The sequence below is a fragment of the Ictidomys tridecemlineatus genome, chromosome 4 (genome assembly GCF_052094955.1).
Source record: "Ictidomys tridecemlineatus isolate mIctTri1 chromosome 4, mIctTri1.hap1, whole genome shotgun sequence".
NCBI classification, from domain to species: Eukaryota; Metazoa; Chordata; class Mammalia; order Rodentia; family Sciuridae; genus Ictidomys; species Ictidomys tridecemlineatus.
In genome coordinates this window covers 206,447,430-206,471,106 of record NC_135480.1, presented here as the reverse complement: position 1 = coordinate 206,471,106, position 23,677 = coordinate 206,447,430, and the positions used below count along the sequence as shown (strand labels likewise).

Sequence of the window (23,677 nt, the reverse complement as noted above, 5' to 3'; positions counted from 1 at the left end):
GCTCCAGGCACAGCCCCTCACCTTCGGGGACCCCTCCGTCCAGCCCCCGGATGTAGAGTCCGTAATTGAAGTCGATGCCAGGCAGGCTGCAGCTCCTCTCCCGGGGCTTGCCGAGTTCAGCCTGTGGGAGAGAGAGCAGCGTGAGGGGCGGAGGCGGCCAGCCCTGTGCCCAGCCGTCGGGGCCCCGAGGTGGGCCGCCCAGGCCTCCCGAGAGGAGCCAAGCTGGGGCTGGGGACGCGGGCACCACACTGCATGGCCTGCTGGTGCCGAGAGCCGGGCAGCAGGGACGCAGCCCATGGGGGGGGTGGGGGAAGGAGGGTGTCACAGGGTGTCACAGGAGGCCAGAGCTGGCAAGCAGCTGTGCCGGACGCAGCCCGGGCCTACCCCACTGTGTCTGGAGACCCGGGACCTGGGTCAAGGGGACCTTCTGGAGGCCACCAGGGGAGGGCATCCTTCCTAGCTAACACTTCCTTCCTGCTGGGGCGGCTCAAGCCATTGTCGTGTCCCACAGGGCTGGGGACCCAGTGACAGCGCCCACTGCGACCCCCTTGGCACCTGGGCAGCTCTTTCTACCCTCTAGGTCTCTGGAAAGCACCTCCTTGGGCCCCAGAAGGGGTCGGTATGGAGGAGATTGGTGCAACTTCAACCACATTGGTTTCCCCGTGGTGCAGACAGGAGCAGGCCCAGAGGGCAGGGCCTTTGCCCACCCAGGATGCCTTTAGGGCAGCGGCTCCCTGGGTCAGAGCCCTGCCCAGGCCCTGAGCAACGGCCTTGGTCATCCCTGAGCCCCAGACACCGAGCTGTGCCCTCCCACGCCTTCCCGGCCTTCCCCGGGTGCCGCCCGTTTCCGCCCCACTGTATGACGGAGACCCTGAGGTCACATCAGGCCGGGCAGCCAACGTGGTGAGCTGGGCTGGAACCCGGCTGTCTTCCACTCAGATCCACGGGCTGATCGATACCAGCCCAGGTTCACGGCTCCCTGGTGCCGTCAGCCTATGGACAAAGGGTGGGCGCAGCAGCAGCCCCGCTGCCCCAGGCCCACAGGCCGAGGACTGGCCACCCTGGGTGTGGTCTCCCACACCTCCCTGCTCCAGCGCCCCTGGAGGTCCAGAGCGTGTGGCCAGCTTGGCCTCGCACTACCCCCGGCACCTCGTCTGTGCAGGTAGGTGCGTGGAGGGGGACACTGGTTGGGGGCCTCGGCCAAGGGCCATGGAGACCTTGGGAATGAACCCCCTCCCTCGGGCTGGCCGCCCAGGCCCTGCCAGAGGAGCCCACTGCCCGACATCCGAGACCCCGGAGCCCAGCAGTCGATGTTCCCCCGGGCTTCCTGGAAGGCCCTGGCTCTGCCCACCCCCTCCGCAGGCCCTGCCTCTGCCCAGGACTCCCGGACCCCACCCACGCTCAGCTCAGGGGTTCTGTCCTGTGCGACCGCGACTGAGACATGGAGTGACTGTGTCCGTTCCCCGGAGTGCACCTGCCGGGCCACCGCACTCGGGCCCTAAATGCCCACTCAGCCGGAGCCACGGCGTCCAGGCCGTCTTTTTCCTGGTGGCACACGGCAGAGCCCTCTCTACTTTCCATGGTGACGACTGCAGTGTCCGAGGGTCATGGCAGCGTGAGGTGGGGAGGGCACACACGGGACGCAGCCTGGGTGGCTCCAGGTATGTGAGGTGCCCTAGAGGCAAAGCCACAGAGGCAGAGGGAGGTTCCCGGTGGAGGCTGGGGAGGCGGGGAGGGCGGGCGGGAGAACTGGGTGAGGGGCCAGCGGGCGGAGATGGCCGAAGGCTGTTTTGTGGGGGACAGGAGAATGCTCCTAAGTTGTGGTGGAGGAAGCCCAGCTCTGCAGGTGCCGAGAGCCGTGACTTGTCCACTCTGAATGGTGAGCCGTGGCCTGTGAGTTCCGCCTCGAATGAGGCCACGGAAATCCACAGAGCGGTGTCCCTCCCAGAGAGCAGCGTCGCGACTGTCTCCCGGCGGAGAGTGTCCCAGGGCAGGGGCCAGTCCTCAGTTGTTTGTTAAAGTCAACTCAAACTTTGTGTATTTTATATTTTAGAGCAGGTTGATTTAATTCTCAGCAAAATTAAGCGGAAGGTGCAGAGACTTCAAATACACCCCGTCGGGCTTCCCCAGGGCCTGGCACCGAGGGGATGCTCATCCCTGGCGGCCGAGGGCTGGGCGGTGGCGGGTGGGAGAAACGCCTGCCATAGTCCCAGCCCACTGCAGAGCAGCCTCCATCGGTTCCTGAGGGCTCTGCGGGCTGGAAGTTCAAGGTCTGGCCTCTGGTGGAGGCCTGCTTCCCAGTGAGCAGGTGGCGCCTTCTTGTGCATTCTCCTGGAGCCCAGGGAGGGAGCGAGCCCGTCCCCTTCCTAGAGGACAAGGACATCCGCAGTTCCTGGCCTGACCCCTCCCTCCCCTCCCATGGGGACTGGGCCCGACCCCATGCAGCAGCGGAGCCTCCTCGGGTTCCTCCTCCCCTCCTCTCCTCCTTCTCCATCCCAGGCCCAGCCTTTCTGGGGTCCGAGTTCCGAGTTGGGAGCACAGGGACTCTGTTTTGAGTTCCTTCCGTTGGCCTCACCCCTCAGGCTGCAAACAAAGCTCTGGCCTCTTATTTGTTTAGGAAAATGATCCAGCCTCTCCAGTGACGGCTGGGGAAGTTAATTAAAATGCCACTTCTCCAGGAGAGGCCCCGCCTCCCCGGGGCAGGTGCAGGTGGGCAGACTTCCAGCTGGCAGAGGACCGACAGACTCCCGAGCTGGCTGCCACCCTCCAGTGGGTGGGGGCTGGGGAACAGGCAGGCGGTTGCCTGGGCTCAACAACTGTGGAAGGCTTAGGCTGCAAAAAACATCCCAACCCAAGTTTGCTCCTGCAGTCTTCCCACAAATGTTTGTTGGGGTTTTTTTAACCTCTTGTGAACCAGGCCCTGTGCTGAGAGTCCCAAGGTGAACAAAACAGATGTGCAGCCCCTGCTGTTAACGAAACCCACTGTCTTGCAGGAAGGACAAGGAATGGCAGTCAAGTGCACCAGCAGGTGTAGTTGAGGAAAGCGCAGAGTGTCCCCTCCACACGTTAAAAATCTCAGTGTACAAAAAGTGAGAGAAGACATCTGCAATGTAGGTACCCAACAAAAGACTTGTATCTGTTACAAATAAAGAGCAACTACCCATCAATAAGAAAAAGGTGAACACTCCTACGGAAAAATGAGCAAGACTTGAATAGGCACTTCATTCAAAGGACGCCCAAGTGGCCAAGACCCATATGTCAAGGTGCTCAACTTCTGGGAAACGCAAAGTAAAAGGTCAGTGCTGCTGGTGAGGATTTGGAGCAATCAGAACACTTGTGATCTTGCCGGGACTGTCAACAGTCACAACCACTGAGGAAAATTGCTAGTGTATTATCCATTGAAGTTACACATATGTCTGTCCTATGGTCCAACACTGCCCTCCTGGGCACCCAAGAGAAATGAGTGAGTGTGCCCATCCAACAGATACGTCCACGGTGAACAGCTGGACTGATGGCCAAGTGCTGGACACACCCGGAATGGCCCTCGAAGTGGAAGGCATCTGGTGTGAAGGCTCAGGCCACAGAAGGTCAGGCACTGGTGGTCCTGGGCCAGGGTGACTGGTCCCTGGAGGATGCTTGGCCATGCCTGCCTACTGTGAGTGTCCCAGCTCGAGAGGGGCCTGGCCTTGACCTAGTGTGTGGAGGCCAGGACTCTCTCAACGCCCTGTGCACGTGGCGGCCCTCCCAGGACAGGCAGGCGTGGCCCAGGTGGCCAGAGAGTGAAGCCAGAGCCAGAGTCCTGCTCGGGTCCTTGCTCAGGGGGAGGAAGGAGTCAGGCCGCGCCCCGCTGCTCCTCGCAGACCAGCCTCTGGTGTCTGGCAGCTGCCAGGAGTCGGGGGGTGCAGGTCACCATGTCCCTCCACCTGGTGTCTTCACCCCAGGCCATCCTGCCTGTGGCCCGAGCAACAGGCTCCCGGTCCCCACGGGAGACGCGGCTTCACGCGAGGGCTGCGGGGGAGGGGGAAAGAGAGGCGGGGACAGACCCGGGTTCCACTGGGCCCGGTGCCTCTGACCCACTTCTGAGGCCGGCGCCGTGCCCAGAGTCCCTGAGAAGGCAAGGGGCCTTCCCGAGTCCTCAGACTGTCACCTGTGGGACCAGCTGAAACTTCCCGAGAACCTACCTGAGAAGCAGAGGGGGCCATTCGGAGGCACCCCCGGTCCTCGGCCTCCTGCCCTGGCCACGACCCGCTCCCTCCTCCGCAGATCGCACCAAAGTGCCCGCTGATAGGAAACCCCAGTGGCCCCTGGCCGGTCCCCGGGCCAGGCAGAGGACACCTGTGGGCCTCTTGGAGCTGTTGGAGTCCCTGTCACCTTCTCTCTTCCACCTGTCCCCAAACGCCTCCCACACCTGAAATCCCATGGGAGCTGTAGTCCCTGAGGAGTCGTGTCTCCTTGTCCCTAGAGGGGCCTAGAGGCACAGCAGGTTCCCCACCCCATCATCTGCCCATCAAGGTGGCCTGACTGGACAGCCACGGGCCTCATGCTCCGCGGCAGTGCCACCCACCACTGCACCCGGGGGTGGCGTCCCTGGCCAGGCCCGCCCACTCCTGCCAAGGCTCACCACGATCCTGCAAAGGGGTGTCCTGCTGTCCCCATTTCCTGGGTGAGGACATGGAGGCCAGAGAGCTCTCGAGCTTGTCTGTGCAAAGCTAAGGAGTGCCCAAGGCAGGATTCGAACACAGGCCACCCTCCTGCTCCTGGCTGCCCCCTCAGTGAGTGCGTGTTCAGCATCGACAGCTTGGGACCATTCACTGACTCCTCCTGTGCCCAGAGCCACTCCCTGCAAGGGGGGTTTTGCCCCCACAGGACGGCAGGGCTGGGACTTCTTGACACGGTGGCTGCACACACCAGGAGCAGAGCAGACCCAGCAGCTCCCACGGAGACCCCAGGGGGCTGCTGCGATGGATGGACGGGGCTGTGGGCGAGCTGCTGGTCCAGGGCGTCCCGGCACACGCTTCCCGACCCGGGAGCTACGTCTTGGCTGGACCTGGGAAGGTGGTCAGGAAAGCAGTCCCAGGATCCGCAGAGATCTTGGGTTGGCATCTTGGGCAGAGCTGGCCCAGAAAAAGATCCCAGGGGGAATGTGTGCTGGAGCTCCCGAGGGACAGAGGTGCCCAGCTGACCCAGGGGCTTCCGAAAGCCTGAGGAGAACCGCTGCGTGACCGAGGGGGCTGCAGGTCCCCGGGCGCCTCAGGGCTGTGCAAAGCCAGCTCGGCCTGACAAACAGGTGCTCCGAGGAGCGCCCAGCCCTGAGCAGTCTGTGACAGCTGTCTGAGATCAGCTGCCACCGAGAAGCCAAGCAAAGCCATCTGAGGCCTCCTGGTCACTGGCTTTTCCATGGCAACCTCCCTCTGATGTCCCCAGAACTGATGGGACCCAGTCCCAGATCTCAGCTTGGATCAGCTCGAGGAGTCCCCAAGCAGTCTACCCCACCTGCCCAGGATAGGATGAGAAATGGCTCTTGGCAGACAAAAAAGGGGTCCTTCAGCCAGCTCTCAGGCTGGGTGGTGCAAAGGTCCTGGGGCAGATGGCAGGGCATGGAGTCAGAGCACCCTCCCTGCACATGGATCTCTTAGACCCACCACGCTGTCTTGCTGAAGAAAGTGAAGGTGGAAACAAGAGAACAAACATTCATTGGGCACCTCCTACATGCAAGGCAGGTGTCTGTCCAGGGACTGCCTTTAGCAGCCCCCTTTACTGAGTGCTGACTGTGTTGCTGAGCATGTGCTAAGAGCTTCCTGTGTTCCTCCCAGAGCTCCGCCCAGCCTCTGTGAGAGGGGGAACCGGACACCCTGGAGACCACACCCCCACGGTGACCGTGAGAGAGGCTGTGCCAACCCCCTGGACAGATGGGAAGTCGAGGCTCAGTCAGGGAAGGGGCTGGCGAAGCCCTCTGGCCCCCAGACCTTTTCTTATGGCTGAATCCTTGTGGCATTCTGTGCGAAGTCCCTGATTCCGTTGGGGAGGCGTGCCTTGGTTTTCACCCGGGAGCTGTGGAACATTGGAGGCGTTTAAAGTGGCTCCTGGGTGGGAGTCCCTGGTCCCCAGGTGTTAGAATCAAGAGGCCAACGTGGGAGGCAGGTCCCCGCTCGACTCTGGCCACCCCGCCCTCCCCAGCGCCTTCAACTGCCTTTTCCTGAGTTTCCTCCTCACAGAGTGGCTTGGCTGGAACACAGCTCTGGGTGACAGCTGTCCCCACCAGCAGACAGCTTCATTAAACCTGATTAAGATGTCATCCCTCCCTGCCTTATTCCCATCTCTCAGCTCTAATTAAAACCTTCTCTCTCCCTGTCCCAGGGGTCCTGGGATTCTCCTGGCTCCTCCTCCAGCCATGGCTCCCTCCACTCGCCGCCTGAAGGACAGGCCCTGAAATGTCACTGGAACCCGGGGGACAGGCAGCCCCCAGAGGGGCCAGTGGCCAGTGCGAGAACCCTGGCCCCTCCCAGAGCGAGTCAAGGTGGTATTTCCTGCAGGTTCTGCTCTGCGGTCCTCCCTCCCCTGGACCTGGCCCAGGAGCCTGGCCACAGCCTCCACCCAGGTGACCCAGCCCCGCAGCTCAAGTGCAGTCTTCTCCCTCCAGAGCCCTTTCTCAAACCTTAGTGAGTCCACAACTGAAAAGGGATGAAGTCTGTCGGGTGTGTTGTTCACATGGCCCCAGAGGACCCCCTGGACCAAGGACCGGGCTGTTTCCCCCATGGCAGGTCTCTAGGGGAGCTGGAGGCTGGGGTCCTCCCTGCCCAGGACGCTCATCGCATCGAGAGCAAGCCCTGCCACGGCATGGTCACTCCCCGCTGGCTGGCAACCCACGCAGGGTCACTCATTGACCTCTAGTCCGCGTCTCAACTAAAGGAAGGTCTGTCCGTCGGTTGAAAAGCCTCCACTCAAGATTCCTGCATCCTATTAAAGCCTAGAGATGTGAAAGCCCACAGTTATTGCCTGGTAGTTATTAAATAAATATCTGTACATGGCTCTACCCATGCATACAGATGCACACGCAAACACCGTGCTCACGCAGGGGTAGTTCATTATTGTAAAACAACTTAGGATCCTCGAATGAAAACCACAATATAAATGCAAATTGTGATCATTATTAGCATAGAGGATATTTATTTATTTCCATAATGAGAGGCTCAGATAAACAATCATGTAAAGTAGGCGCATTAGGCATCAAAGGACCCAGGCGTTGCCGTCGGAGAAGCCGGCTTCTTTGAACCCCGTGCATAGTCTGAGTGGCAGTTGAACATTGCATAATGATGCTACAAAGCCACACACAAGAAGACCACATCTACATGTGATCAAAGGCACATAAAATAATGTCAAGTGAAAAAAAGACTCAGCAGGATCCACCACGTTACATACACCGCGGTTCCGACCGTCATTTCTAAACTGTGTTGGAAAAAACCCGGAAGGAGGCAGAGCGGAACCGGCCTGCGTGCGGGTGTGTCGCCAGGGCCCAGCTTCGGGAGGATGAGATTCTACTTTTGTCATTAGAAAAGCCAAAGAGCCCAGCTAGGCTTTAGGACTCTGCGTCCTGTGAAGCAGCGCCGCCGTGGCTCTTCAGAGTCATCGGGTCCCTGCAGCAAGTCTGTAGGGGGGCCAAGGTGGCTGCGGAGGGTTCAGGGAGGCCTGGAGGGGGAGCTGGTGGCCACGTGGGACAGCCAGGAAGACCCGAATGTCAGTGGCGTCCTGTGGGACTGAGATGGATTCCCGCGTGGCCCTGGGCAGGCCGCTCAGCTTGCCTGGCCTCCTGCCCTCACCTGCCAACCTCAGGGGCCGTTGTAGCGCTCAGAGCATCTAGGAGCCTGCTGGGCAAACAGTGGCTGCGGTCACTCCCGCATGGCCTAGAGTCACTCTGTGGATGAGCTCCAAGGGAGCCCCGGGCCGTGGGGACGCTGCTCCAGGGTCTACCAGGGCACCTGCCCTGTCTGCTCTCACGCCCTGGCTGCCTGTGCCCTGCCTGTGCCCGGCTGCTCCCTGGGGCGGCCAGCCTCCCTCTGCTGCCCGTGCTCTCTCACAGCTGATGTATGGCCCTAGCTGAGTGAGGCGGAGGTGGTGACAGGGCCCTGGTGTTCCCTCCCCTCCCCCTCGACAGCTTGAAACCAGGTCCTTCATTTGCATTTACATGATCTCGCTGTGCCGCTTATGAGATGGAGAGATTTATTTGCTACTTAGCTTGATGTTTGATCACACCCGGAGAAGGCTGCGGCAGCACAAGGCACACGGACACCTCCGCTCTGCGCCACGGCCTCTGGGGCCCCCTAACTCAGCAGGTTTAGGTGGATGGGGGGCGACACGCACCGCGTTTTGAAAAAAGGCAAACGTGAGAGATCGGGAGGAACTAACACCAAGATTTAGATTTTTTTTTTTTTTTAAGAGAGAGTGAGAGAGAGAGGGGGACAGAGAGAGAGAATTTTAATATTTATTTATTTTTTCTTAGTTCTCGGCAGACACAACATCTTCGTTTGTATGTGGTGCGGGCTGCATGCATGCAAGGCGAGCGCGCTACCGCTTGAGCCACATCCCCACCCTAGATTTTTTTTTTTAAGCTATAAAAAGTGGCTAGATGTCATCTGAGACAATGAAGAGACCCAAGTCACTCCTAGGAGGTAGCCTGGGCAATGAACTCCTGGAAACTTCTCTTGGGCAAAATCGATGTTCCTGAGGGAGGGAGGCAGTGGGCAGCATCACCCATGTGGCCACCAAACCCAAGCTTCTGGATGAACAGCAGCTCCACCATCTGCAACCCTGTGGTCCTGACCTGAACACTAGTCAATGGGGACCCAGGTCCCTTGTCTGTAAAGTGGGGACACAGCGCCCCCTAGGTCTGCACCGTGGCAGACAAGAGTAAGTCACGGTCATGAGCGGTTCTGGGTGACAGGCCTGGACTTTGCGGTGGCGGGCACTCATCTGTGTCCTGGGTGATTTGCCTGTGGGGCTGCACTCTGGCCACCTGTGGGTCAGCGCCTGCTGTCCACCGTGGGTGTGCTCACGGCTGGCAAGCTCACTGTCACAGCATTTTGTGCCTGGCCAGATGAGGACCAGAGGTCTGCTGCTGCCAGCCCCTACCTGTCACTTTCTGAGCCCAAACAGAATCATTTGGCACATTCCGGACACACGGGGTTAGTGATGGAGAACATGGCTGAGGCCAAGCCTCCCGACGTGGAATTCTGGCTTCGTGACCCTTCATGACCTTGAGCACGTGGCTTAGCCTCTAAGTCTCAGTTGCCTTCCCTGGAAAACAGGTCTAACAAGGGCCCCCATCTCAGAGGCCGTGGGGGACGCTCCACAGTGCGGCTGAGTTCTTAGCCGGGGGCTCGGCAGGCTTTAGATAAAGCAGTCGCTCCTGGAGCCGGCCACCTCGGCCTCCCCAGGGGCGAGATCCCTGGCGACTCCATCTCCATCAGGATGAGTAGGAGCTCACCACAAAATGACGTCGGAGGGCTCCTCCAGAGCCAGAGGATCAGCACGCCACCGAGCAATTCCACTCCTGAGACGGTGCCCAAAGACGCGTTTCAGCCCGTCCACACACGAGCGTTCACGGCGGCACTGTTCACGGTGGCCCAAAGGGAAACCACCCAAATGTCCCTCCACGGAGGAGAAGATAAGCAAAATGTGGTCCAGCCACACAGCGCAATGTCACTCGGCCATGGGAAGGAATGGGGCCCTGGCCCAGGCCACTGCGAGGACGTGCTCCCAGGACAGAACGCGAAGGGAAGAAACCGGACACGAAAGGCCATGCGTCCTCTACGAAGGCGAAGCGTCCAGATGAGGTCACCCAGGGACAGAAGGCAGATTGGTGGTCACCCGTGAGGGGGTGACTGCTCAAGGAACACAGGCTCCTCTGGGGGGACGAAAGTGTCTCAGACCAAGCAGAGGGGCCAGCGGCACAGCTCGTCAAAGCCACTCGGCTGCACGCTGATGATCAGCTTTATGTGTGTTCTCCGACGACACTCCCACAGGAAGGACACGCCAGGCTCCCCTCCCGGGGCATTTAGGAAACCCCTCTGTCCCTGGAGCCAGAGGAGACGCACACGTGTGGCTGTGGTCTCGTGCTGGGGTGGCGCACTGTGGACACCTGGCTTCACTTGCAGGAAGCAGGACTGTGGGGGTGGACGTGGGGCACAAGGAGCAAGGCTCTGGGCGGCCATGGTCCCCTCGTTTGGTCCTCTTGCTCTGATGGCCCACATGGTGACAGCTGAGGGGCAGCATGTCTCTTGCAGCCTTCTGGGGTCTCCTTGAGATTTTTGTTGGAAGGCAAGCCGACCTGGATGGATCCCCTCGCACCAGGTGTCCCTCCTCTGCTTTGGGTAGCCTCACTTTAGGAAGGCCAGCTGCCCTGCCGGGGAGAAGGAGTCCTGGACTACAAGTCCAGGGACATGGGTATAGGTCCCTGTCCACCTGCTTCCTCCCAAAGCCCCCTGGTCTACACCAGGGACACAGGAGGAGGCCAAGCAGAGGACACCAGGGGGCAGACAGCCCCCCTCTCCTGACCAGCTGGACAGTTGACCATTACCTGGGGCATGGAAGGGAGTGGTCACATCAGACTTGTTTTGAAGCGTGACTCTGTGACCTTCAGGAAAAAAACAAAGTTAAAGGCAGCGCCACGTGGAGGCCCTGGTCACCCCCTGGTGAGACAGAGGACCAGAATCTGGACTGTGGGCCTGACCTGTCTGAGGCTCCCTAGATGAGCATCCACTGTCCCCACCTCCTGGCATAACGGCAGGATTTGGAGCAGAGGTGAAGGGCCGCACAGTGCCTGGCGCACCGTGGGGACGGGGGTGGGAACCCTTCTGCTCCCCTTCAACTCCAGTGTGACCCCATTTCACAGGAGGAAGACCTCCCCTCCGTGAGCCTGCTTTGATGTGGACTCCAACAAGGAAAGGAATGACTGGGCCACTGAGGGGTCACCAACGGAGACCGCGGGCGCTCCTGCCTCGGGCTGACGGTGCAAGAATAAGAGGCTGTCGGTCTGGTCATCGGTCAGTTTGGCTGCCCAGGTTCAACACTGGTGAACCCAGAGTGGGCAGACTGAAGAGGAGCCTCCTGTGAAAGGAAAAGGAAAAGAAAAAAAAAAAGGAAAGAAAGGAAGGAATGGAGAAAGCAGAGGATGATCTATGTACTTTTCAAAACTTAAAACAGAAATCAAAGGAAAGCTGAACTGTTTTAAGTCTTGACAGCTGCAGGGATCATCCTGTTTGGTTACTCTATTTGTGTTTTCATTTTCTTTATAGATTCATTGAAAATCGCATCATGTAATAGGGAAGAAAAACGTTCCGTGTCCCCCCACCCCCCATAAACCCTGTTCCTTCCCGAGAACAGATGAAGCGCCCGCGTGACTCCGGTTTTGATGTATATTTCATCATATCTCATTGATTGTAAGTTTTATTTCCATGTCAATAAGAAAAGAGCGGCATTGTGATAAATGAGAAGGAGTTTAACACGAGGTAGGAGACGCCCCGCCAGCACTGCAGGGCGTGGGGCGGAGGCAGCGCCCTAAAAGGAAGCCTGTTAATGAGGCCGGGGTCACCCGGGGACAGGACGGGCGGCTACTGATTTCAGCTCCAAACGGGGAGGACAGGATGGCCTGCCTCTTTGCAGCTGTGGGGCGGTTGGCGGTTCGCAGGCAGCTGTGTAGGAACAGAGAGCTGCTCCTCCTCCGTCAGCAGCAGGGCAGTGGCCACTTATGGGGCCCGAGTCACCAAGTCACCGTTCCTTTTCCCTTGTGATCTGCGAAGATGGGGAAAGTCAGGGAGGGAGAGATGCAGGGAGCGATTTGGGGGCTAATGAAGGGAGCAGGTCGGAAGCTTCACTGGGCGGTGCCTGGACAGGCTGCAGGGAGGGGAGCACCCAGAGGCTTGCAGCCAGGGGTCCGGCTAGGGTGCCTCGAGGTCAGGCAGCTCCCAAGGGCATTGGCAGCAAGGCTCTCACAGTCCCAGGCTCCAGCTGGGCCAGCACACCCCGGGCAGCGCTGTGGGGTGGACAATGCAGACAGACCCTGAGGGGCTGAAAATCTGCTTGTTCCAGCTATTTTCAAAACAAGTGGGTGTTTAAATTTCTGAGTTTTGCGTCAGTGAGCTTTTGAGCTAATGGGTCTCAGCTGCTGTGGAGAAAGGACCTGGACAGTACCCAGGGTGGGCCTCTGGTCGCTTGTGTAGCAGGAGCCCAGCTCCACAGAGAGGGCGCCTATTCCGGCTCCAGGCTCCTGTGTGGCCCCTCACTCTCCACTCCCGGCCTCTGGCCTCCTAGCTGCTCAAGTGGCAGGCCCCCCGGGCACCAAGCCACTGCCCCCCTCATCCACTCCTGGGGCTCCTGAGCTCCTTGCTTCAACACCGCCTCCTCCGGGACCCCCTGGAATCGGCACCCACTAAGAAACCCCAGCCGCACCATCTATTTTCCCTGCTGGCCCCAGGACAGTGTGACCCTCTGATGGCCGGGTGGTGGTCTCCACCACACCTTACCCACCCATGGTGTCCCGGGAGCCGGGCCCACAGCAGGTCTTCAGTCCACCCTGTTGGAGTGCCGGCAGGACAGAGTGCCAGCGTGGGGACAGAAGGATGATGTTCTGGAAGCTCTTCAACTTCTCCTCCGGGGCCTGGGCCAGCTTCTGAAATTGGATCTGGAATTTGTTCTTGAACTTTCCAGGGAGTTGAGCTCTGAGGGCCGAAGTGGGAAAGCCCTGTCCTGCCTGGCTGTGCGCCTCGAGGAGGGTGGGTTTTCTGTACCCAGTGGGAGCAACACAACCAGGCAGCTTCCAGCCTGTGACCACGTCAACACAGACCGGGGCCAAGTGGGGCCGGAAAGGAGGAGGACGTCCAGGATGGCAGACCCGAGGTCACCCGTCTCCCCTCCTCTGTCCTCAGAGTTCCCCTTTGTAAAATGAGGAGCTGAGTTCTCTGATATCTGGGGCCCGTCCGCTCTGCCATTCCTTTCTGGAACATGTCTAGACCCACGTCGCCTGCTGCTTGCCTTCGGGAAGTCAGTCCAGCGAGTGGGAGGGTTTGCAGCCCATCAGATCTGGGCGGCAGAGTCAGCGCTCCCGCTTGTGCCCTGGGGCAAGGCCTCAGCCCCATCTCTAAGCCTGGGGTCTGGTGAGGCTCTTCAGTGCCCCTCACGTGGCAAACCATGCCAAATGTCTTCAGCTGGGACAGGTGCCGGGGACCACTGGAGCCAAGTGAAGCCGCCGTCCCACCACCATCAGCGCCCCTGCCCCTGGGATGGACGGCTCACGTGCTCCCTAGGAAGCTACCCGGGCTGCCCTGGGATGGTGCTCGGGCCCTGGGACGGTTCACCATGGGGCTGTGGGCCCCAAGCCACTTTGAGGAGCCCCGCTGGGTTGGGGGGAGGCCCCTGGAGGCCCAACTGCACCGGCTAGGCCTGGGAAGTGTGGAGGAACGGCAGGACGGAGACCAGCCACCCAGGCCCGGGCACCCATCTGCCCGGCAGGTCTCTACAGGTGACAGCTGGAAATGACATGGCTCTGTGTTCAGGGCAAATGATGGCCAGGTGCCACAAACCCGGGTGAGGGCCGCCCCAGGTGACTGTGGGCGGCTCCTCAGGAGCAGCAGGGTGGTGCAGCCCAGGGAAAGGTCCCCAACACACGGCAGGATCGCTACGTGTGAGGTCTGATGGTCCTCAGCTCAGTCTTGGAAAGGCCCTCACTCCTCGGGGCTCTGGCGATCATGGGAGGATGAAGAAGGACGAGGGTTCCGTTATTGTGGGGGACACCCGCGACAGTCTTGATCCAACTTATAAAAGAGACAGATTTGGTGCAACTGAATAATTTTGCTCTTCGCTGCAGAAAATCAGGAATGCTGGTCATACTCCACGGCTGGAGTGAGCTCAGCGCCGGGCGGAGACCAGCCTGTAATTACCAAAATAGGAAAAGAGCAGCGTTTTGTAATGAATGACAAGCTGCTGAGTGGAAATCTAATTTGGTCTAATTAAGCAGCCTTTTGTGAGGATTTGTCTTTAGATGAAAAGGGGGAGCAGGAGATCTAAATGCAAATGAAGCCCACGGTTTGGGTTTTAAAGGGCCAGGCTGAGGAGAGCTGGGCCCTTGTCTCACCCAGACCCCGCTGTCTGGTCCCTTCCCTCCCACGTCTTCTCATGTAAGACCCTCAGCCCACAGAGCTGCTGGGGAGCAAAGGGCAAGCTGATATTGTGTGGACCAACCTCACGTTGTTAGCGTGGACCAACTGGCCTGGCCCAGGCCCCAGATAAATGCCCACCTCCCCATTAGACGGGACACGCCAGGAGCCAAGAGGTCGGGTTTCCTCCCAGGAGCTGGGCGTGGTCCACCCAGAACTGTGGCCGATCCCTGAGCACACATTAGTGGCTGCTCTCCCCCAGCCTCAGACCCGGCAGGTTGGCCGAGGTGGTCAGTACCCTCACACCGATCCCACGGTCTCCCGACAGAGCCTTTCTCTTAGTTTCCAAGGAAATTGCAAAATCTGGACCTTTTTCATCTTCTGGACTAGAAGGAATGGAGTGAGGGAGCAGGTGGCTGTGGCCAATCGTATCCGGCTGGGCCACGTCATGAGCCCCCCTTTGTGACCGCTGGTGGGATTCACAGCCCCCGACCCGTCCATCCGAGTTTGGGCAGCCCTCCTCTCACCCCACAAGCTTGCTTTGGTCTGTGGAATGCCCGAGACAGGAGGCTGGAGGAGGGACAGGAAGGCTCGGAGCACTGTGTGGAGAGTAGAGGGGTCAGCTGGTCTGGAGGACAGCAGCAATGTGAGCTGTGCCACTACTATGTGCCCAGTGCCTTGACCAGGCCCGAGTACGTGATTCCTGCTGACCCCTTGACCTGCCTGACCTGGCTGCACCTGTGACTGGCCTCAGCCCCTGGCAGTAGCCCCGCAGCACCAGCCGCCAGCCACGCATTCCACTAGAGGGTCTCTCTCATCGTCTCTGTCTTCTCGCTGAAATGTCAGCGCTGTGTGGCAGAGACTGGTGTATTTTTTGTTTCCTGTTCTGTTTCCAGTGCTGGGAAGAGTTCTTGGTGTAGAGTAGGTGCCCAGTGCATCTTCCAATGAGGGAATGGAGACTCGTCCTCCTGTGAAGCAGGCCTATACTTCTGCTCAGAGAGGTCACCCCGCTGGTCACCTGGCTGGTACCTGCTGGCCTTCCTGTCACCTGTCGCACAGACGGGACAGCCAGCTCAATAGGAGACACTGAGGAAAACACAAGGGGCCGTGGACGCTCTGGCTGCCCCGAGGTCTGCAGAGTGACCGCCACTGACAGAAGACCTTCCCAGGGCATCTGCCTGCTGGCCCCAAGCCTCCTCCTCTGTGCTTGTCTCCTAGGAGTGCTACAACAAATCGCCGGAACCTGGTGGTTTGAGACAGCAGAGACACGTTTCTCACATTCCAGGCCAGAGGCTGAAGGGAGATGAGGGTGGTGTTGGTTCCCCAGGGCTCCCAGCAAAGGTTCTCTGCGGGCGGTCCCCGTGCTGCTTGGCTCGCAGCCGCGTCATGGGAATCTCAGCTGCTTCCCCCCGGCCTGCTCCCGGGACCCTGCCTCCCCTGCCATCTGGCATGGTATCTTGAGATCCGTGACTTAATGACATCTGCAAAGACCCTATTTCCAAATAAGGTCATCTTCACAGGTACCGGGGTTAGACTTTGGCCCTATCTTTGGGGGGACACTGTACAACCCACCAGGCTCTCTAGCCGCAGGGCACCGCAGTGTGTTCCGGTCTTCCCACGCAGATGAGCTCAGAGGGGCACCTGTCCACGCGGTGATGCACAGTGAGTCGTGGGCACCACCCAGTGCCATGCACTGTGTCCAGGTGGCCCAGCCTGACATCATGTGGCCACTACTGACCACTGCTCACACAGAGACAGATCAGACCCCAAAGAGAGAAGCTGAGTTCTGGGGGCCCAGAGCTCTCCACCCAGCTCCCCCACATTGCCCAGGAGGCTGGGGTTCCGTGGGGAAGGTCTCAGACAGTGTGGTCAGTGAGGCAGCAAGGGGGGGTCAGTGATATTTTCCTGGTGTTTGACCTGAAGGGGCATTTTGGAGGTGTCCAGCCTAGGGACCAAGTGTGGGGCACCCGGGGAACAGAGGGGAGTGGCTGGTAAGGGAAAGGTAACGGCTGCAGGGATTCCGCGAGACAGTGAGCTTGAGGGCCTGGCAGGCACAGGCCAACCTCCCAGAAGAGGCCAACTCAAAATGCTGAGCAGGGACCCGGAAGGCTGCTTGGCCTTCCTCCCGAGGCATTCGGGCCAGGAGAATTTAAGGCCGTTCAGAGAATTCTCTGCTCAGCTTCAAAGTCGGCTCCCTCCCACCCCTAGGTTCCCTCGGCAGGGAGGCTGGTCAGGGGCTGGACCTGCCTGGCGTCCTATGATGACCCCATCTGCAGACCCGCCTTGGCGCTGGGACCCATGGTGAGCTCAGAATAAGAAGAGAGCATCTGCTCTGCCCAGGTGTGTCTTTCGCCTCCAGATGCAGGATGCCGACCTGGGCTTCTCCAGCCACCTGCGGGGTCTGCCCATCAGGAAAGCCTGATGTGAAAGGTTGGGGAAAGAAGCTGCAGAGGACAGTCCCACGCTTGCTGGACGGCAGAAAATGTGATGGGTCCCCCGGGAAGACCTCTCCAGCAAGGCTGATGCTGCCAGCAGGTGACAAAAGCCCCTTGTCCAGAACCGTCTCCAGTGGAACAACAAGAGAGTCAAAGCGGTTGTCCAAAACGGCTGGTTCCCTTCACGGAGAACGACCTCGGCAGGACTCGACGTCTTTAGTATTCTATACCCAGAATTCCCACAAGAAATCAAATGTAATCCTCTTTAAGAAGCTTTAAATAATTTTGAGCTTTCTTATTGACTTATTAAAATGCAGCTTAAAACGCGCCTTCAATGCGATCCTTTTACAAGGGTCAGGGATGTAAAGTTGGAGGAATACAATTAGTGGGTTAGCTGGAAGGGTAGCTCCGTCGCATCTGATTTTGACTATTTCAGAGAAAACTTCCCTGGGCATTTCTGATTCCCCAGCGGATCGGCCCCAAGTCCTGTGGCCATTCCAGACTTCCTCTGAACCGTGAGCCTCCCGTGCCCACCATGACTTGGTGGTTCCCCAGCCGTCTCTGTGCAAAGAACCGTACCACCTGCCGCCACACTCGGCTTCCCTTGCCACCCACCCCCAGTGCTACCTCTGTGAGCACCCATTGGTCCCAACGTTTTTAGACACACTTTTGCTGCTGGTTTTGGAGTGCTCGGGTCATCCCAAGGGTGGCCTGTGACCCTGCATGCTGAGTGACATGGAGCAGCCACGAACCACCCATTGCACATGAGCACCACTCCTCCCTGGGAAGAGCACACCCAGAGTCACAGCTGGGTAATTGTGGGTTTGGGTGAGCTGATAAACCAGGGAGTGAGGGACTGCCCAAGGCCCTCCTGAGCGTGCGCCTGCCCAACAGGGAGCTGAAGTGAACAGGGGCTGGGAAAACCATACTCTTGCAGGCAAGGGATCCTCCAGACCACACGCATGCCCTGCTTCCACCAAAGACAGATCTTACGTGCACCACAAACTTTGTTCTTAACCAGGCAAGGCTTTCATAAATGTGAAACTCACAAGAGGCAAGCCACCCTCTGTAGGACAGTGTGACATCTGCAGAGGACCCCAGCTCCCTCCCTAGGGCTGTCGCAGGAGACTGGGGTTTTCAAGAGAGGACCTGTCATCTGGATGGGAAGGAGCTCTCAAGGGTAGCGACAGCCCCATCACACCCAGGAACCTCCCATGCCCAGCTGGCAAAACCCCAGGGACCTGGCCTTCAGCTTTCCCTCTCCGATTTGGCCTGGAATCCCTCCCTGGATACGGGAGCATCTGCTGGGCGAGTGACTGCTGGGTCTGTGTCTAGGCTCAGGAGCCGACTGCCTGTGTCGCAATCCAAGCTTTTGTTTCTCATCTGCTGAACAACCTCGCCCACCTCCCCTCAGCCCTCTCTGCCTCAGTCTTCCCAGCTGTAACACGGGGGTGTCCCAGAGAAGCCCCCTGCAAGGGTTTTCACGAGGCTCAGATCACAGAATGCTTGCCAAGTGCCCAATGTAGGAAATTGCTGGTTCCGGGGGTCCAGATTGGGGAAACCCTGGCGGTTCCAGATGGTTCAGTACCATGCTCTGCCCTGTGCCTGTGGTGAAGCTCACAGCTGATGCAGAGCTGATTCGACCCATGCTCCGGGGTCCCAGGGCCTCTGCCTGTGCTCTGCACCCCCCGCTGCTGCATGATGTAGGTGCCTGGCAGCCAGGCCCCCACGGCCCACACTGAAGCCTGGCTTCTTCATCCTGCAGAACAGAGCCACACAAAGTCCCCCTAACTGGCAAGCCACCCCATCACAGAAACCTCCCTGAGTGACATCATGACATACAACAGATTGTCTAAAAAGTGTCACGTGTGTGCAGGTGCTAGGCTAGGTTCTGGGGATGGAGAAGTGAGACCTGTGGGGCGTCTGCCCGGGAGCTGGGCTCCACTGTCCAAAACAGCAGATAAAAACCCAGGTGCTGGGCTGTGGTTGTGGCTCAAGTGGTAGAGCGCTCGCCTAGCACGTGTGAGGCACTGGGTTCGATCCTCAGCACCACATATAAATAAAATAAAGATATTGTATCTACCTAAAACTAAAAAATAAATATTTAAAAAAAAAAAAAACCCAGGTGCTCAGTGAGATTCAAATGTCAGGTGAGCAATGAGCTTTTGGGTATAAGCATGTCTCAACATCACATGGACCATATTTATGATTGCACAGGACATACTTGTTATTCACTGTGTACGTGGAGTCTGAATTTAGCTGGATGCCTTGCATCTTCTCCAGGTGAGGACAACCCAAAGAAAACCCCAGTCCATCCTTAGAGGGGGGCCAAGGGCTGTTTTCATCCTCATCAGAAATCATCTGGAATTGTGCAGCGGCTCCTGCCCACTCCTTCCTGGTGCACTATCAAGTGACTGGGGTACCTTTGTCATAGAAATTGGGCTCCCCTGAAAACAGATTGTTCCTAGAAAAAGAAAAAAAAAGCCTCGTCTGGCTGGTTGACTGTAGTCGGGGCTGGCCAGGTGCCCGTCACCAACGTACCTGGTTATGTTCACAGCCCCGTGGAAAACATCCCCCGGTGGAAGAAACGTGAGACTCTCGGGAGCGGCTTGGGGTTGGTGCAGGGCCTGCGGTGTGGCCTTCGGCTGATGTGCGAGAGGGGTCTGTAAGGCAGCAGGAAGGAGCGGGCAGGCGGGGCTGCCTGTGGCTCCTGGACCTGGACCTGCAATCTGCTATGGAGTTCTGGGTGGGTGGGTTTGTGGCCACCTTGTGCAGGTCATTGTGTGGGAATGTCCCAACCTCTGCCTCTGCACTGGCATCATTTCCAGCTGGGGCGGCGCGATCCTGTGTGGCCTTGGCTTTCCTGACCACCCCATTGCTTCAGTGCTGCCTGGGTCCTTGGAGCTGTGCCCCACCTGCCGGTCAGACTCAGTCCCTCATCACCGGAGGCACGAGCCTCTGGGCCGGGTACTGGGGGGGCCTGCAAAATGTTTTCATTTCCAAACAGAAGGGAAAAATAAACACACTCACTTATAAATTATCATTTTAAATTTCTCTCAATGCATCCCTGAAGGCAAAACTGAGCATTTGGCTTGCTTGGGAAATAGGCCACATCTCGTTCTCAGAGAGAACAGAGCACTGCTGCCCAGCGGGCACCGCACAGCCCGGCCGAGAGGGCTTTGAGGGGTAAGGACACCTGGCTGCCACCCTCTCTGACCACTTCTCCACCTGTAGCTCCTGGAGGTTCAGCTCTCTGGCCACCCCTTGCTGGCTTGGGAAGCTTTGAGCTTCCTCACCTGTCACTGGGGATCTAGGGGTACTTCCCTCCTGGGGTCCTAACGACTGTAAGATGGCCACTGCCGCACCCCCTGCTCAGCGCATCCCAGGCGCCCACTAAATGGTGGTTCTCCATCCTACACTAAGTGGTGGTCATTACTGTCATTACTGCATGCTGGGATGTCTTTGAAATGCCCACTTAAAGAACTGGGGAGCAACTGGTGGAATCTGAGTGAGCCTGTGAATAGGGCGAGGTAGGTTTCTGGGTTTTGCAGTTTCGTGAGTTATTAAGGTGGTCACCCTGAGGGCGGCTGTGAGGAAGGTACTCAGTGCAATCTTTCGTTTTTAAAAACAGATGGGCAGATGGAATAAACTTCAGAGAGGAGGATGCCGAGGCCAGCGGAGGGTGGAAGGGCCTTGCAGATAACTCCGGCTTTCTGGAAACGGGGATGAGCCTGTGGGTCCCCTCCCCCCCGACCCCCCCTGCCCCTGTTCAGCTGCCGTGGTATTTCCCTTCATTATGCCAGCGCCTCAGAAGTAAACCTCTCTAATTTCCTACACCACAGCTATTTATTTAAATGCTAACTCACATTATGAAGTGATAATCCACACGCGCAGGAGATAATTTATGAAGCATTTAAATTAAGAGGAGCAGCTAATTGGGAGCATGTGTCTTGTAAGCCTTGCTAACACCAGAAAACTACAAATTAGGGGGATGGAAGAGGGTTTCATCTTGCCTTCGTCTTCTTTTGTAAGGTATTTGGGGGGCGGGATGTCTCTGTGATTGCATAGGCGGCCCCCCACTCACCGAAGCCGCACCTCTGCCCTGGCCCCAGCTTCTCCCCGAGTCCTCCTGTCCCAGCAGGTGGACCCCCCCCAACCATCCCCTTGGATTCTCCACTCCATTGAAAAGGTGCAGGTGGCCCAGACTGGCACTTTTCACCAGGCCCAGTGACACACACCTACTTGGGAAGCTGAGGCAGGAGAATCACTTGAGCCCAGGAGTTTGAAGAGTTTTGACCTCTTCTCAAAAAAAAAAAAAAAAAAAAAAAAGTCTACTTTTTAGGCATTTATACCTATTGAAGAAAGAGAGGCAACTTGCAGGGAAGGGGCAAGAAGCTGGAAAATATAACTAAACTGGGATCGTTTTAGAGTGACTCTGACTCTTCCCACTTGAAAATGGCCATCCTGATTTGATCCAGAGGCTGAGTTAGCCTGGGTGCTCATCCACAAGGACATGTGTGCGTTTGCCCACTGTTTCCTTCAAAGTCGTTAAATGAACCGCCACTATGTGGAAGCACTGGGGACAGAGCAGCCAGCAAAAGAGACACTGCAGTCCCTGGTCACCTGAGGCTCACATTCTAACCACAAAGACGAATTTCGCAGGACCCAGCATTTGATTCCCTGCCTCAGGTGTCAGACAGTGCAGGCTGCTGTCAGGTGAGGGCTGTGGCCATCTGCCCTGGTCCTGGAGACATCCCTGGGGAGGGGGGAGGAGCCGGTGGGAACAGAGAGGCCCAGCCCCCGTGCTCTCAAGCCCCATGGAGATGTGGCAGCCCAATCCCAGAGTTTGTGAGTGATTGACACTTGCGATTTCAGAAGCGTGGTCCAAAAAGAGGAATGAAATGCACCGGTTCGTAATGTTTACGTTGATTACACGTTGGAGTGAGGCCATTTTGGACAGAGAGGGTTGAATAACGTGATTAAAATGACGTCCACGGGTTTCCTTCCCCCTCCTCCACAGTGGCTCTGGGACCCTTCATACCACACGAGGCGCGGATGCTGCTTTCCTGTGGGCTGGAGCTGCCCCTGAGCTGCCCGCTCCAGCGATACTCGGGAACCGGACAGCTCTGCAGAGCTGTTGGCCCTCAGCTCTACCTGTCAGCTCTGTAGCCTGGGAGTCGTTTAACTTCTCCGGCCTGGGTTTCCGCCTCTGTGAGATGAGGGACATCAGCAGCGTCCCTGGGAGGAGGTCCACAAAGGCCGAGTCTCCTGACCCACCTGGCTCATGCCGTGGTGAGCATGGCTACGGACGCGCTAGGCACCAACCAGGAATGCAGCACGTGTCCTTCAGACACGAAATTTTAAAATGCTCGAGATCATATTAGGTACCGTCTCCTGGAAAGACCCGAGTGTCTTCACGGTTGGGGAAGAAGCTGGCCTTCCTCGGGGGACCTCCCAGGAGGAGAAGCAGGCTGAGAGGAGCCACCAGGTGGACACTCCTCTTTCCCATGTCCTTCCCAGCCTCTCTGCCTCTGTCCAGGAGGAAGGAGGAGTTCGGCCAGCCCATGCCTAGCTCAGAGCACCCGGGCAGCATTCAGGCCTTTCCAGGACAAGCCAGGGAGACTGTGCCTCCTCCCCGTTGGCAGCCCCATTTGTTAATGCGGACTCCAGGGGCCCCGCGTCTGTTCTCAGGTCTGATTTCCTGCTTCTCTTGAAGTCCGGACCTGTTTCCAGAGCCCTGGGCTGCATGCGCAGAAGGTGAGGAGGACACTGTGCAGGGCACACTTCACCACGTCTGTGGTCCACCCTCTGTATCACTGGGTTGGTGTCCCTTTTCTCCTGCACCACTAGGGTGCTCTATTGGCCAGGCTGGCTCCTCTAGTGCGAGTGACCCGGGACATCCAGCCCCTGGCCAGAGGGACACTGAGATCCCCACCTCATCCAAAAGTCCATTTGGATGTCCTGCAGAGAGTCAGCTCCCTGAAGACAGCCCGGGTCTTTCTGCGCAGCACCAGGAACAGCACCTGCCACCAGAGCAGGGTGCACTGGAAGAGGCAGCTGGAAAAGGCTGGGAATGGGAAGGCAGTTGGGCACAGGTGGCTGCAGGGGAGTGAGTCGGCCACCTGTGAAGGGCAGGTCTCAGCACCTGTGATACCTGACAGTGTGGGGACCCTTCAGCCCCCAACCACACCCTACGGAGAGTTGTGCACCTACGCACCAACGTCTTTCATAACCTTGAGAAACGAGATGACATACATGACCACGGACGTCCAGGGCAGGCATGGGGAGCAGAATCGTGTTCTTTGGGACAGAGAATAAGGGGACGACTCACAGCCATTATCAAGCAGGGAGTCACCCCTGCTGTGGGAAGGTTGTGCCTGAGAGACAGACGGTGGAGCCGAGTCCCACATGTGGAAAAAGGGAACAGGAGGGATAGGAACACTGGCATATATTTAAAATTTTTCTGGAGTAACTCAGAAGCAGCGCCCCCCAGAGACCACCCCACCCCCAGGAAACCAGGCTGGGCTTCTCTCTGGGTCCCAGGAGGCTGCTCCCTTCCTGCTGCTCCAGCACTGAGTTCCGTGAACAAGGCCAGATGAGGAAGCAGCCAGCTCACACTGGGAATTGGGAGACCCACTGTGTGACAGTTACTAATCGCTCCCTCTCTGAACCTCTTTCTTCTCTCCCATAAAATGAAGCAGCAGAGATGTTCAATAAATAGATATCAGGTACCTGCCGTGTGCGAGGGACCACAGAGTCCTATCTGGGTTTCCTTGATTTCTCCTCCTCTTTAACATTTGCAGAGAAAACTGGAAAGGACCCTTGGGGCTTTTAAAAAATGCTTACTGCATTCTCAAGGACGCGGGCGCACGGAGCATCAGCGGGGAGAGGCGGCTGGGGCTCTGCAAGGCGGGTGACGCTGCATGACAGAGGCCCCAGCCACCCGCCGGAGCAGGAGGGCTGCGTGTCTTTAACAAAGCTTTGCCCACACACACCAGTAATTGCCTTGTTATGGCCATCGGTGTCATCGTTCATCGGCCGGTCCAGGAAAGGCCCCGGGGAGCAGTCTGCCTTTGCTAAACCAATATTCCCTAC

General features: G+C 58.1%; 1 protein-coding gene across 1 annotated transcript in view; it reads right to left on the bottom strand.

Moving 5' to 3' along the window:
- The window catches only part of Cfap77 (cilia and flagella associated protein 77), a 116,753-nt gene that overhangs the window by 50,134 nt on the left and 42,942 nt on the right, over positions 1–23,677 (bottom strand). The window contains exon 2 of the mRNA XM_005321105.4: positions 22–121. Coding sequence (XP_005321162.2) covers positions 22–121 — 100 coding nt within the window. The remainder of the gene's footprint in view (positions 1–21; positions 122–23,677) is intronic.